General features: G+C 48.2%; 1 protein-coding gene across 1 annotated transcript; it reads left to right on the top strand.

Moving 5' to 3' along the window:
- Window positions 1–6,099: 6,099 nt before the first annotated feature.
- LOC134286204 (uncharacterized) lies at window positions 6,100–7,413 on the top strand. Its single transcript, XM_062847784.1, has one exon. It carries the CDS (start codon window positions 6,100–6,102, stop codon window positions 7,411–7,413), a length of 1,314 nt encoding a protein of 437 aa, XP_062703768.1.
- Window positions 7,414–14,182: the final 6,769 nt, after the last annotated feature.

Here is a 14,182-nt window from a genome sequence, read left to right as displayed (position 1 = left end):
CGTCCGCCAGGGTCACTTTCGAATCAACACTCGGATTCAGTTCCGCGAAAAATGAGCGGTCACTTGTCATGTGACGTGTCGCTCCACTATCGATCACCCAACTGTTTGGTAGTTTTTCCCCGGCAACAAAACACACCGCGCTGTTATCACTTTTCGCCTGCTTTGCCTTATGGCTGTCTTCCCTAGGCTTCTTCGGCTTCTTCCCCGGTGCACTTGCATTCTTTTGCGACAACCACTTTTTGCAATGCTTTTTAAAGTGCCCCGGCTTGCGGCAGAAAAAACATACCGGCTCTTCACTCTCACTGGCATTCAATTTCATCGCTTTTACGTCCTGGGACAGCGACTCGTCCCGCTCGCGGCGCTGATGATATTCATCAAGCAAGCGCGTCTTCACCAACGTAACAGTCCAATCCGCATCCGCTCGGCTCTGGAGGCTCTGCACCAGGCTGCGGTACGAAGCTGGCACGCTTCGGAAAATCATAGCGATTTGCAAGGATTCTTCTAGATTCTGACCCGCGGCACTAAGCTTGTCGAAAAGCTCTTCCATCTTGTTCAGATGCACTTCCATGTCGTCACTGTCCTGCATTTGCGCACTACACAGCAGGTTTAGATAATGCACTACTGTTGACATTGAAGCTTTTTCGTGGTGCTCTTTGAGAGCGAGCCACATACCCTTAGCACTGTCTTTGTTTTTCACAAGCTTGAATTGGCTCTCTTCTAAAAAGAGACCAATATTTGCACGCGCTTTTCGGTCACGGAGTTTCCACTCTTCCGACACTGGTTCGGGTTTTTCTTCACATATCACTTCCCAGATGTCTTCTTTTTCGAGCAGCCACTCCATGCGCTGCTTCCATGAAGCCCAATTGCTCTGGCCGAGCTTCGGGAACGCAATCTTTGCACTGTCCGCCATCTTCTCAATCGCACGTGTAAGCCGCCCGGGAATCAACTCGCGCCGGCACGTCGATCAATCCGAAAATTTCCCCGATCTCCGCACTTTTCACTTTTTCCGAGCTTGGCCCATAACCTGTGGGCAACGACCGCGCAGGAACCACAACGACGGAAGCGAATAAACCGGAGCGAAAAGGAATCGGATCACGAATAAAAGATACTCGGCGTAACAAAAGTAAACTCGTTGTATTTCGTTAAGAGTACAAAGTTCGAATGAAAAAGGAAATAACACTAGCTCGACCGCTGCTCGGTTTTGATTTCGTTCGATGATGTTGGCAGCAGTTCGACTGTTGAGTTCATGGTGTGTTCGTAGCGAGGTAGTCATTTCGACTCCCCACACTTACGACTTAGAATCCCGACGCAAGCCGCAATATCCGGTCGACTGTTTGTGGCAAGGTACAACAGCGAACCGATCAGACTATGATATTCTTCATTGTCGCTAAGTTTCGTCCCGTCTAGGCTCAGCTTGAAGTAGCCCGGGTCCATGGGGTATTTGGATCCCTTCGCTCCTTCCTTTCTGTAACGCTTCACCAGTTTCCTGATGAAATTCTCCTGACTGAGACTGTAGAAGCCGTTCTCGTCCTTGCGTACTCGGATTCCCAGAAAACAAGTAATTTCGCCCAGCCTCGTTATCTGTATCTTCTTTTGCAACGCTCTCTCGATTATGGTAATCTCCTCCTCTTGCGCACAGGCCACCAAGATATCGTCGACATAAAGCAAAAGGTAAATCCATCCGCCGCTGGCCAGTCGCTTTCGGTACAGACACGAATCGCTTTCGCACTGGTCGAATCCCAGTTCCTTCAAGATTTGGGTAATCGTCTGATGCCAAACCCTGGCGGCCTGCTTCAGGCCATATATGCTCTTTCGTAATCGGCAAACTTGGTGTGCACGCTCCTTGGTCACGAACCCTGGCGGTTGCCGCATATAAATTTCTTCGCTTAGGGTCCCGTACAGGTAAGCTGACTTTACGTCTAGATGCTTGACTAACATTCTCTGTCGTCCTGCCACAGCCAACAGTACGCGTAGTGTCGACTGCATGGCAACCGGGGCAAAAATCTCCTCATAGTCGGAACCGAAGCGCTGGGTGAACCCCTGCGCCACTAGACGCCCAAGTAACCAAAAGTTCCGCTTCCCATGACAAAATGCACTTTCAAGTTCCGCGAAGTTCAGATAAAGTTTCAAATGGAACTTTCTGGCTGCTTAAGAGGCTAACGATGAGCCTTGCAGGAACTTCGGTCACAAGTTCCGACAAGGCTCATTCTTAGCCTCTTAAGCAGCCAGAAAGTTCCATTCGGAACTTTATCTGAACTTCGCGGAACTTTCAAGCTGCTTTAGATACTACTCGGAACTTTATCGGAACTTTCAAGTTCATAGAAGTTCAGTTCAGTAGCATTGTGTTTCAATGAAGATTAAATTTATTTCTTTTACAGAAAACAACTGTTTAAGCATACACGAATAAAAGACAACTATGAATTTATCAAATCATGAATACTAGGCTTGAACAAAAAAAAATTGCCGCCCATCGGATTCGAACCGATAGTCGCTGCGTGAGAGCCCTACGCTCTACCACAGTACTACACTTGTGATTGAGTGAACAGCAGGTAAAGTCTGACTTGAATCGATTTTCTGTCGGCAGCTAGTTTTGCCCATTTGTACAGTAGTGAAGTTAGCTTGACTTTGTCAAGTGTCTTCAGCAGCGCAGCGGTAAGTCGGCAGGCTATCACGCAGGAGGATCCAGTTCAAATCTACGTAGCAGCGACATGTGTGTAAATATAATTATCAGAAGCAGACACGAATCACAAACCCACCAAACCAGGGGTACGGTTGTGATTCTGAAAACACATTTTTGTTTCTGCATGAATTTTGTCAAAGTTCTGTCAGAAGCTGCTTAGAAGGCTATCGAGCGTGCTTATGTGAAATTTAAAGTTCCAAAATTACTTAAAAATGAAGCTGCTTAGAAGGCTAATGAGCAACCTCGAACAAGCTGCTTAGCTTAAAAAGTACCCTTTTATCTGAACTTTTGGTTACTTGGGCGAGCTTTGAACCTCTCAACTTCACCGTCGGCGTTCAGTTTCTTCCGATAGACCCACTTGCTGCCAACTATGTTGCGGTTGGCTGGCGGATCTACTAACTCCCAGGTACCATTTGAGATCAAGGACTGGTACTCTTCTTTCATGGCTGTGAGCCACTCCTCCTTTTCGGGACCACCAATCGCTTCCTTAAACGTAGCGGGCTCGTTCTGTTCAATCGCTGCAAGACCTAACTCGTAATCTCTGTATCGCACTGGTAACACATTTCGCGTCGACCTCTGTCGCGCTCCTGATTGCTCTTCTCTATTCACATTACTTCCACGCACTAGTTCTTCTTCGGGTTCGTCTTCCTCGGAATTCAGTTCTTCGGCACTTTCATACTCCAGCATATCGTTTTCTTGATCAGGTGCTTCGTCGTTCTTCACTAGCGGTTCCAGTTCCACACTAGACTCAGTCTCGGACTCGACCGGTCCACTGTCATTTTCACAAATCACTTTTTCGTCCAAGTTCTTGTTTACACTCATGTCCTCCACAAATTTCACATCGCGACTTATTGTGATACGGTCACTAACCGTATCAAGAAAACGATACGCTTTATGCTGGTTCGAGTAACCAACAAACACCATTTTTCGGGATTTCACTTCCATTTTCTTCCTTTTCTCAGCGGGAATCTGCACCCACGCTTCGCATCCGAAGATCCTGAAGTGCTCCAACGATGGCTTCTTCTTGTACCAGCGCTCGAACGGACTCATGCCAATGGACTTGGATGGCACACGGTTTTGGATGTAGGTCGCTGTTAAAACTGCTTCACCCCAGAATCGCTGATCTAGGCCCGCATCCAATAGCATACACATCGTCATCTCCTTCAAGTGGCGGTTTTTCCTCTCCGCCACCCCGTTTTGTTGGGGGGAATACGGTGCCGTGAGTTGGCTCACGATTCCCTCATCCTGGAGGAAGCTTTGCAACTCCTTCCCGGTGTACTCTCCGCCACCATCGGATTGCAAAATCCGCGGAGTCTTCCCAACCTGCGTTTTACAAAAATACACGAATTGCTTGATCTTCTCCGCAGCCTCGGATTTGCTCCGCAGCAGATACACGAATGTCATCCGAGTGTAGTCGTCGATCAGAGTTAAGAAATACTTATTTCCACTGGGCGTACTCACCATCGGTCCACTTAGATCGGTATGCACTAGATCCAGTTTTTCTCTTGCCCCGCGGTCGGCTTGCTTCGGGAACGGAACACGGCTCATTTTCCCTGCCAAGCAGCATTGGCAAATTGATTTGTCACCACAATCTACCAACTTCATTCCCTCGGCGTGTCCATTTGCAGGAATCGTTCGGACTGCGTCGAGATCTCGGTGACCTAGTCGGCGATGCCAGGTATGCTGGCAGTTCACAGTATGAGGTGCCTGGACACTCATCAACGCTTGCTCAGGAGTGCACAACCTATACAGGCTGCCGTGACGCAGCGCCACTGCCGTAATTCTCCCATGCTGATCTCGAACTTCGCAGCGATCGTCACAAAATACAACCTTGAATCCCTTAGATGCAAGTGTGCTTACCGATATCAAACCACTGGTCAATTTTGGAACACAAAGCACATCGCGCATCTCGATATCGACACGCTCATCCTTGTCGTTCACGCCAACGATCGATCCATGGCCGATTCCGGTAGCATTGGCCTTTTCTCCATCTGCCAACATCACGCTCACGCCTTTTGTTCCACTGAACTCTCGAAAAAATCTTCTATCGCCAGTCATGTGACGGGACGCTCCACTGTCGATAAACCACCACGACGGCTCGCCGTGGCCGACCATCCAGGCAACGGGTCCATCGCTGACACTCACTTGCTTCGCTTTCGCTTCATCGCCTTTCTTCGATTGACTCGGTCCATCATGCTTCTTCGAGGAACTCTCGGCAACTTCCTTCTTCCAAACACGACAATTCCGCTTTAGGTGGCCACTTTTCTTGCAATGATAACAGGAACGTGTTTCCTTATCGTCGTTCGAGCCGCCGCGCTGCTTGCGAAAATCCGTACGCAAAGCCTTTTCAGCGCCACGTCCACCTGCTGCAGATCCGCTTTTCTCCCTCCGCTTTTCAGCCTCCGAGAGGAGCTTTGATTTTACCAAATCGAGAGTCAGTTCATTCGCCGGCCGCTGCTCGAGTGCTGTCGCTAGTGGGTCGTACGAATCGGGTAGCGAACACAGCAGCATCGCCACCTGCCACTTCTTGGGGATTTCTTCACCGGTATCCGCAATGCGCTGAATCAAGTCGGTAAACTTCTGGAGATGCTGCTCCATATCGCCTTCTTCTCCGAGCTCCAATCGTGTTAGCTTTTTGAGAAGGTACACCTCCGAGCCCTTGTCGTGGTAATCCTTTAACGCATTCCACGCATCCTGCGCACTGGTGCAGTTTCGGACAATACTGGTCTGACTGTCCTCGATACATAAACAAATTGTGGCTCGGGCTTTCATGTCTGCTTTGGTCCAATACGATGTCACGGGTTGAGGTTTTGGATCCGAAATGACATGCCACAGCTCATCTCTAATGAGCATCATCTCGATCTTGAACTTCCAGGATTGATAATTCTGGTTGTTCAACCTCGGAAGCGAGAACCGCGGCTGCTCCGCCATCTTTACAAAGTTCTTTCGCTCACGGAATCACACCGACAAAACACTTTTTCAAACGATCACAAAACACTTTCCGGCACAACGAAATCGAAATCTTTCTTCGCGCTTATCACACCGGGCCAATAACCTGTTGGCGAACGACCGGCAGAGACTCGGAATACGCCAGGGAACCGGATAAAACGCAAAGAGAAAACCGCACCGGAGAATCACGTTTTAATGTTTTATTCGAAACAACTTTCTTAATGAATACAAAGAAGAATGTAGATCTGTCACTTACATGTCATTGTCAATAATGTTGCTCAACTTATGAAAAGGGTGTATTCGCGCATCAGACAGGGCTGTGCTGCCAACAAAACGGACCTTGGTTCCGAGGTCCGGCGTTTCTCTACCAGCCGGAAGAGCGGTGGACGAAGCAGGAAACGGTAGAACCAAACACGTCAGAAGAAGTACGAGCGTGTCACTTGATCCATAATAGCGCACCTGAAGAACCGATGGTTGACGTGGATCGTATTTCCCGATGGAAAGTTCTGGTCAGGACGGTAGCATGCGTGTATCGCTTCAAATCCAACTGTGATAGGAAGCGGAGAGGTCTGGCGATTGAGGCGGTTCCAGCACCACCAAGGGTGCGAAGCGTAGTGAAGACGGCGATACCAGCGGTGGTGGTTCCACTGAAGCGAGAGGAGTTTCAGCGAGCGGAAGCGTACCTGTGGCGGTCGGCACAAGCCGATGCCTATGAAGAAGAGGTCAGGATTTTGACGAAGAACCGAGAGCTTCCCCGCAGCGAGTGGCAGCGAATCGAGAAGAGCAGCAGTCTGTACAGCGACAGCCCTTTTTTGGACGAGGAAGGGATACTTCGGATGGAAGGCAGAGCGGCCCAGGGTTCGTTCCTTCCTTTCGAACTTCGGTTCCCGGTCATCCTGCCGAAACGACACCCCATTACCCGGAAGTTGTTGGAGTACTACCACCAGCAGGCGACTCACGCCAATGCAGAGACCGTGGTCAACGAAGTCCGGCAACGGTTCCGAATCCCGAATCTTCGAGCGGAACTGAAGGCGGTGATGAAGGCTTGCATTTGGTGCAGGGCGAAGAAGTGTGCTCCAAAGATTCCGAGGATGGCTCCCCTACCGTTGGCGCGTATTACTCCGGGCTGGCGGCCGTTCAGCTTCACTGGGGTGGACTATTGCGGTCCGGTCACGGTCACAGTTGGACGCAGATCGGAAAAGCGGTGGGTCTGCCTTTTTACATGCTTGACTACGAGAGCAGTTCACCTGGAGGTGGCCCACAGTTTGACAACACAAGCGTGCTTGATGGCGATTCGGCGTTTCGTTTGTCGCCGTGGAAAGCCGGTCGAATTCTATTCAGACAACGGGACGAACTTTCAGGGAGCAAGTAAGGAGATTGTGCGGAAGATAGAAGGAGACTGCGACGAAGCTTTCACTGACGCGAGGACAAGGTGGAATTTCAACCCGCCGAGCGCGCCCCACATGGGAGGCGTTTGGGAGCGGCTGGTCCGATCCGTGAAAGCAGCCCTGACGGTGCTCCAAGACGGAAGAAGGTTGACGGATGAAGTGCTGCTGACTACGTTGGCAGAAGCGGAGGACTTGGTGAATTCTCGCCCGTTGACGTACGCCGGGCTTAGTCCGGAGGCTAGCGAAGCGTTGACACCGAACCACTTCGTGAAAGGTCCAGAGGTGGCGGTAGAGCGAGTTCCGAAGACAGACGAGGGTGAAGCGTTGCGGGACCTCTACAAGCGATCGCAGGCACTGGCAGACCGCCTGTGGAAGCGATGGGTAGCGGTTGGGTAGCGGAGTACGTGCCAGCAATCAACCAGCGTACCAGGTGGCACGCAGAGGTACAACCGATCAGCCAGGGCGACCTGGTGTACATAGCGGACGAAGGAGTGAGGAAGAGCTGGACGCGCGGAGTGGTGATCGAGGTGTACCCTGGAGCTGATGGCAGAGTTCGGCAAGCGCAGGTGAAGACTGCAAAAGGAGAGTTCCGGCGGCCGGTAGCGAAGCTGGCTGTGCTGGAGATTCAAGGGCGTAACTCTGGTGCTGTTGGAGGATCCCCCCCAGAATTACGGGGAGGGGGTATGTACGCACCACCCAGCATCGAAAATCGGTCAGCAGCGAGCGCCCTGCTGTGACGACTAGGTAGCGCCACAGTGCAAACTAGGTGCAGAAAAGGTAGGCGAAAATTTGGTGGCTGAATTCAGACGGGGTGAGAGAATGTTAATATTTAAAGAAATAGAAGTAGCGAGTTAGAGAATCGGTGCCATTGCGATTTGTTGAAAGTGAATTGAAACAGTTAAATTTGGAAGTAATTAGGAGTTTTTAATTGAATTGGAAGTTGAAGGTGAAAGAATAAATAGTCCGGAGATTGTTTGAGTCGTTTCGGATTTGTTTGTAAGTAGAATAGTATTAAAAATGTATGTGATTCGATATTTATTGAGATGAATTGTAGATCAGCTGGCGAGTCCCGAGCAGTCGGATATTACCTGTGAAGAACAAAACGGGAATTAAAAGGAAACTATAAAATGTAAGTTTGTAAATATTTGTGACACTTAATGATAATTAACGCAATAAATTTAGTTTTAAGCTGCTGTAAACGAAACACACTGCTGTGAAAATTGGTTTCTAAGTCGTCCGAACAGTTGGTGTTCAATGGTGTTGTTGTAAACATAGTAAAAGATCAGATACTACGATTAATGTACTCAACTTATATCTTTATTACTGGTCTGATCTGTCTCAAGTATAACAATGAATGAGTTGGCTGCTTCTCTACCTGTCTCTACTCTCCCGCTACCGTGTGGTCTACACACACTCAAGTCTCTCAGAATCCACCTCTACGAGGGGTTCACCAATATTGCAACATCTTCCCTTTCCTAAGAAAACTTCTTAAAACTACAACTGATAATCTTTAAGTTTTTCTGGAATACGAGTTTGTCTCTTGGGACGGTATTTCGATGACGGTGTAATGGGCCGAACCCCCTTTTGCTTCGACACTGGCGGCGATGCACTTGACGTTTCTCCTGTTGCAACTGCGGGTGCAGTCGCGATCGCTGTTGTTGTTTTCGTTCGTGGTTGGCACGGAGACGGAGGAATCGACGTTGATTCATTCGGCAATTCAATCGGAATTTGTTCGGTCATCGTTTGGTCCAAAGGAATAGTTGCATGTTGAACATTCGCTGCCTCTTGAGGTCTAGGAGAAACAGGAACTTGTTCATTTACCACAGGATGACCAAAACTAGATGGCAAACAGCGGTATGGCGGCGTATCGGATTCCTTTCGTGGCTTCAAGTGTACCAGGGAACGACGGTACTGTGCTCCATCCACGCTCACCTGATACGATCGGTCGTTGAAACGGTTCGACACCGTTCCCTGGGTCCAAACCTTCGAGGTCTCCGGATTCAGTTGCACGTAGACTGGCGAACCTATTTGTAGCTCCGGTAAGTTTCGGGATTTCTTATCGTAGTTGATTTTCGTCCGCTTACGTTTCTCTTCAATTTTAGCTGGAATATCTTCTTCTGTCTTCGGGAGCAGATTCATTGCCGCGGTTGGAACACCACAGCGGGTCGAACGGGATAGAAGTCGGGCTGCCGGACTGGAACCAATGTTATTTGGTATGTTGCGCCAATGAAGAAGCGTATACCAAAAATCAGTTCCACTTTCGTCGGCTTTCTTCATCAAATACTTCGCAATTTTCACCGCAGACTCCGCCTTGCCATTTGCCTGCTGGTGATGTGGTGCCGACGTAGCCAAATCGAAGTCCCATTCTGCAGCAAAATTTGCCATTTTTTGATTCGCAAAGTTGGTGCCGTTGTCGGTGATGACTTGTTGAGGTACTCCAAATCTTGCGAAGTTTTGCTTGCACACCGCAATAACCGATTCCGGACTCAGATCTTTAAGTGAGCTCACTTCAAAGAAGTCCGAGTAGTGATCTACCATGACCAAAAATTTTTGCTTGACGCCTTGTAGTTCGCAGAAGAATACATCCATCGAAATCAACTGGAAGGGATGAACCGGTATTTGGTGGCACTGCATCGGCGGATTCTGCTGGGATGCCGCAAATTTTGCACAAACCGCACAGTTTTTTACTACCTCCTTTATCTGGACGGACATTCCTGGCCAAAAGACATTGGCCCGAGCCAGCCGCAAAGTCGCCGAGATTCCATTATGGCTGATGTGGCAACTATCTATTAGCTTCCTTCTCAAGGCATACGGGATCACGATGCGGTCGTTACGAAATACTAGACCATCCTGGGTGGACAACTCGTTCCTGTAACAAAAATACACCTTCGCGCTATCTGGAACGCTATCGACACTACCTGGCCACCCATTCCGAATGTAGCTGACAATGAGTTGCATTGATCCGTCCTTCTCGGTTACCCGAATGATTTCGTCCAGCCTTGCACTTGACACATGTAGGAAGTTACTGAGCTTCACTTCTTGCACTTCGTCGAACACTTTGAAGATGTCCTGCTTTCTGTACTCATCGCTTGGCTGACTTCCTCGCAGTGGAGCCCGTGACAGAGCATCAGCGATGACATTGTCTTTCCCGGTCACATATTCAATAGACAGATTGTAGCGTTGTAGATTGAGAAGCATGTGCTGCAGCCGGCGGGGTGCCGATAGGAGAGGTTTCTGGAATATGTTCAGAAGCGGCTTGTGGTCTGTTCGAATTGTCGTTTTTGGATTGCCGACCACTAATTGATCGAATCTGACGCAGGCGAAAAGAATAGCAAGAAGTTCCTTCTCGATCTGTGCATAATTTTTCTCGGTTGCTGTCAGCGTTCTTGATGCGTACCCGATGACACCGTTGTTCTGAAACACGGCCACCCCTAGACCGATGCTGCTGGCGTCACACTCGATGGTGAGGGGCTCGTTGACATCATAGTAGCGTAACGACTTGATATCTGCTACCAGAGACTTCACCAGGTTGAACTCTTTCTCCTCTACAGCTGTCCATTTCCATGGAACCGATTCTGAAATCAGCTCCCGAAGGTGCGTCAAGTTTGCGCTTAGATTTCTTATGAAGCGCCCGAGGTATGTAACCATTCCCACAAATCGGTGCACTTCCTTGCGGTTTATTGGCCGCGGAAAATCCCGAATCGCAGCAATCTTCGAGTCATCAGCTTTCAAACCTTGATCGGTGAGGATGTGACCGTAGAATTTCACTGAAGTTTCACACAATTTCAGCTTCGATTGGTTGAGCTTCACGTTATGTTGTTCTAGTCGACACAGTAGTTTCTCCAAGCACTTGTTGTGATTCCGGAGCGCTTCGTCCAGAGTGTCGCCAACACCGACCACCAGGATATCATCAGCGATACACTCGACGCCTTCCAAGTCCTGGATCACTTCTTGCAGCTTAAGTTGAAAAATCTCAGGCGCTGGTGCCACACCAAAAGGAAGACGGGTCCACCGATAGCGACCAAATGGTGTCCAAAAAGTGGTCAATTTGCTGCTTGGCTCGTCGAGGACAACGTGCCAGAAGCCCTTCTTTGCATCGACCGTGGTGAAGACCTTTGCTTTTCCGAGTTCTGGCAAAATTTCCTCAAGAGTAACGAATTGAAGATTCGGTCTCTTTAATGCCTTGTTGAGGAAAACGGGGTCCAAGCATATGCGTACGCCTGAACCGCGTTGGACTATCACGATATTACTCACCCACTCGGTGTGCGCTGTTTCCTTCACGATGATGTCGTTCTTCTCCAGATTCTCCAGCTCGGCCTTCAGTTGACTTCTTTTCGCTATTGGTACCCGGCGAGGAGGCTGAATCTTTGGCGCTGCATCGGGATCGATCTCCAATGTTACGACCCCAGGTAGTTTACCATAGCCTTCGAACAACTTCCTATGCTCGTTTACAATTTGCTGTGCCTTCAATCGATGAACGTTGAGAATGTTCTGCTTTTGGTCTGGCGAGGTACCCGGAACGTTCGGTCCATCGAAGGAGACCGAGTGACAAAACTTGACGAGTCCCAGCTCTTTTGACGCGTTCGCTGACAGTAGCGGGCGATGATCAACATCAACCACTTGCAAAACTAGAACGAACTTCCTGCCTAGGCGACGACATGGTACCTTAACCTGGCCCAACACGTTAATGGGAGTTCCGCCGAAGCTCTGCAAACGAAGTTTAGACGGCAGAAGTTGTGGATCCGGTACACCTGAAAGCTTCACCAGACACTCGTGCCCGATCAAGCTGGTATTCGCTCCCGTAACCTCGCAGAGAACTGGTTCCCATTCAGCACCAAATTTCAAGTTCAGCTTTGCCAGCACGCTTCCTCCGGTGTTGGAATTGTCGAATATCTTCCCGATTTCATACTCCTCCTCCGAATCCTCGGGTTCTGAATCACTGTTCGTCGAAGATGTTTCGGACGTATCATCTTCTTCTTTTATCTGCTTCACTCGCTTGGATTTCTTGCTCTTCACTTTGCACACTTTCTCGAAATGGTTTTTCTTCTTGCAGCGGTTGCATCGTTTCCCCAGCGCTGGACACAGTCCCTTCACGAATTCGTGGTAATCGCCGCAAAATTTGCAGCGTGGTGATTTCTGCTTCGGTTGACCCTTGGTTTTGAACACTTTGTTCACTTCAGATGAAGACGGCAGACTCCCCAGCTCTTGCGACCGTCTAGCAGCAATCTCTTCCGCTCGGCAAAGGTCAATTGCTTTCTCCAGCGTAATGTCCGTCATGGTCAACATCTTCGTTCTCAGATGTGGCCATTTGTTTGCTGTGACGACTTTGTAGGCGATGAGCTCTTCCTCCAGATTTCCCAATTTCGATACTTTGGCCAACGATCGAAGCCGACCTTTGTAATCATCCACCAGCTCACTGGACAATTGGGTGGCTGTGAAAAAATCGAGGCGGTCGATCATGAGGTTTCTTTTCACCACCACTTTGGCTTTGATAGCGTCTAACGCGGCGTCCGGATCGGCAAGCTGTTGCTGAGTCAACTCAAAGTTGAAATACTTCTTTCTCGCCTGTTCACCGATAACCGACATCAGCACACTCACTTTCCTCTCGTTGTTCGCCGGTGGCCATTTGTCCATTCCGGTTGCACTGTTGTAGTTTCTCCAGCTTCGCTCGAAGAACTCGAAGTTTTCGGCCATGTCACCGTCCAGCGACAGCGGCGACGGTTGCGGTACCGGAACACTGGGTGCCGGTGGCTGTCCATTCGGTGTTTGTTGTGTTGACACGGTTCTTAACAGCTGTGTCATAATTTCCGTCTGCTGTTCCATAAACAGCTTAAATTGTGCCGCATCCATGTTGATGAGGAATCACACACAATTTTACCCCGACCGCGAAAATTTTCACTCGATTCAAAATGGCCGCCTACGCGTTTCGACACGTTCACTCGCGACTTTCACGAACCACTCGAAAAATGTCCGGAATTTTCCACGATTTCACACTTTCGCGTCGGAAAACACTAGAAGCACACTATTGCTTCTGACACCATGTTGTAAACATAGTAAAAGATCAGATACTACGATTAATGTACTCAACTTATATCTTTATTACTGGTCTGATCTGTCTCAAGTATAACAATGAATGAGTTGGCTGCTTCTCTACCTGTCTCTACTCTCCCGCTACCGTGTGGTCTACACACACTCAAGTCTCTCAGAATCCACCTCTACGAGGGGTTCACCAATATTGCAACAGGTGTTGATTTGAATGAAACATATGCTTGATGTAGACATCAAATCATTATGAATCAACCATTTGAAGCAATTATGCCAAGCATATCTTCGAAGTTTGAGTGAACTATGGAAAAAGTTATATCAATCAAACAGCATTTCTGTCCGTGTACCGCCGCATGACAGTTGCAAGGCAAAACAAAAGAAAAAGTGTTCCCGCCAAAAACAAAAGCACGTGGGTTTCGCGAAGTGACAGATGTTTTTGAATGTATTTGTGACGAACGGCAAGAGTAGCTCAGTGGAACGAGTGTTCTTGCTGTCAAACCCCATATAGTGGAATTATATACTTTTAAATCTGGTGACGCTGTTATGATAAGTGACTGTCGCGCTAATATCAGAAGCCAGAGGCAGATAATCGCCATATTCTGATTTTTCTTTAGAGGCATAATATTAAATAGTAAATATTAAAATTTAATTTACTAATATTTAATAGTAAAATTTTCATTATGCTACACTCAGAAAAAATAACATATTAAATTTAAAAGTTCTGCACTTAGATTGAGACCAGTTGCTTTTACACTTGGAAAATATTATGCTTTTGGTCGAAATACAAAGTGACCGAACGTGCGAAAATTGATTTCCGTAATAATTAGCGAAAAAGCCGTAACCAACAAAATGTACACAATTTGAGTAATTGCAGGAGTGAAAAGATGCTAGATTTGTCTTCTAAATGCCCACAAAGTTTCCTTGATATCACTTTTCTAACTATTGAAAATCACTGATTGAGTGAAAGACGTAATTCCATTCTATTCCAAACGAACAAAAACAAGAATTACGCCTTCTACTCCTTTGTTTTGTTTGGTGTTTTGTTTACGAAAGTGAAAGGCGAAACTGAAATCAACACGTAAACACGGCGATAGTAGAAGGCGAAACTGAAATCAAAACG

This window comes from Aedes albopictus, chromosome 2, assembly GCF_035046485.1.
Source record: "Aedes albopictus strain Foshan chromosome 2, AalbF5, whole genome shotgun sequence".
Classification (NCBI taxonomy): domain Eukaryota; kingdom Metazoa; phylum Arthropoda; class Insecta; order Diptera; family Culicidae; genus Aedes; species Aedes albopictus.
This window is presented reverse-complemented; position numbering and strand designations above follow the sequence as displayed.

Bases quoted from the DNA above. Each gene is read 5' to 3' on its own strand.
- LOC134286204 (XM_062847784.1), top strand. From the start codon at position 6,100: ATGGTTGACGTGGATCGTATTTCCCGATGGAAAGTTCTGGTCAGGACG.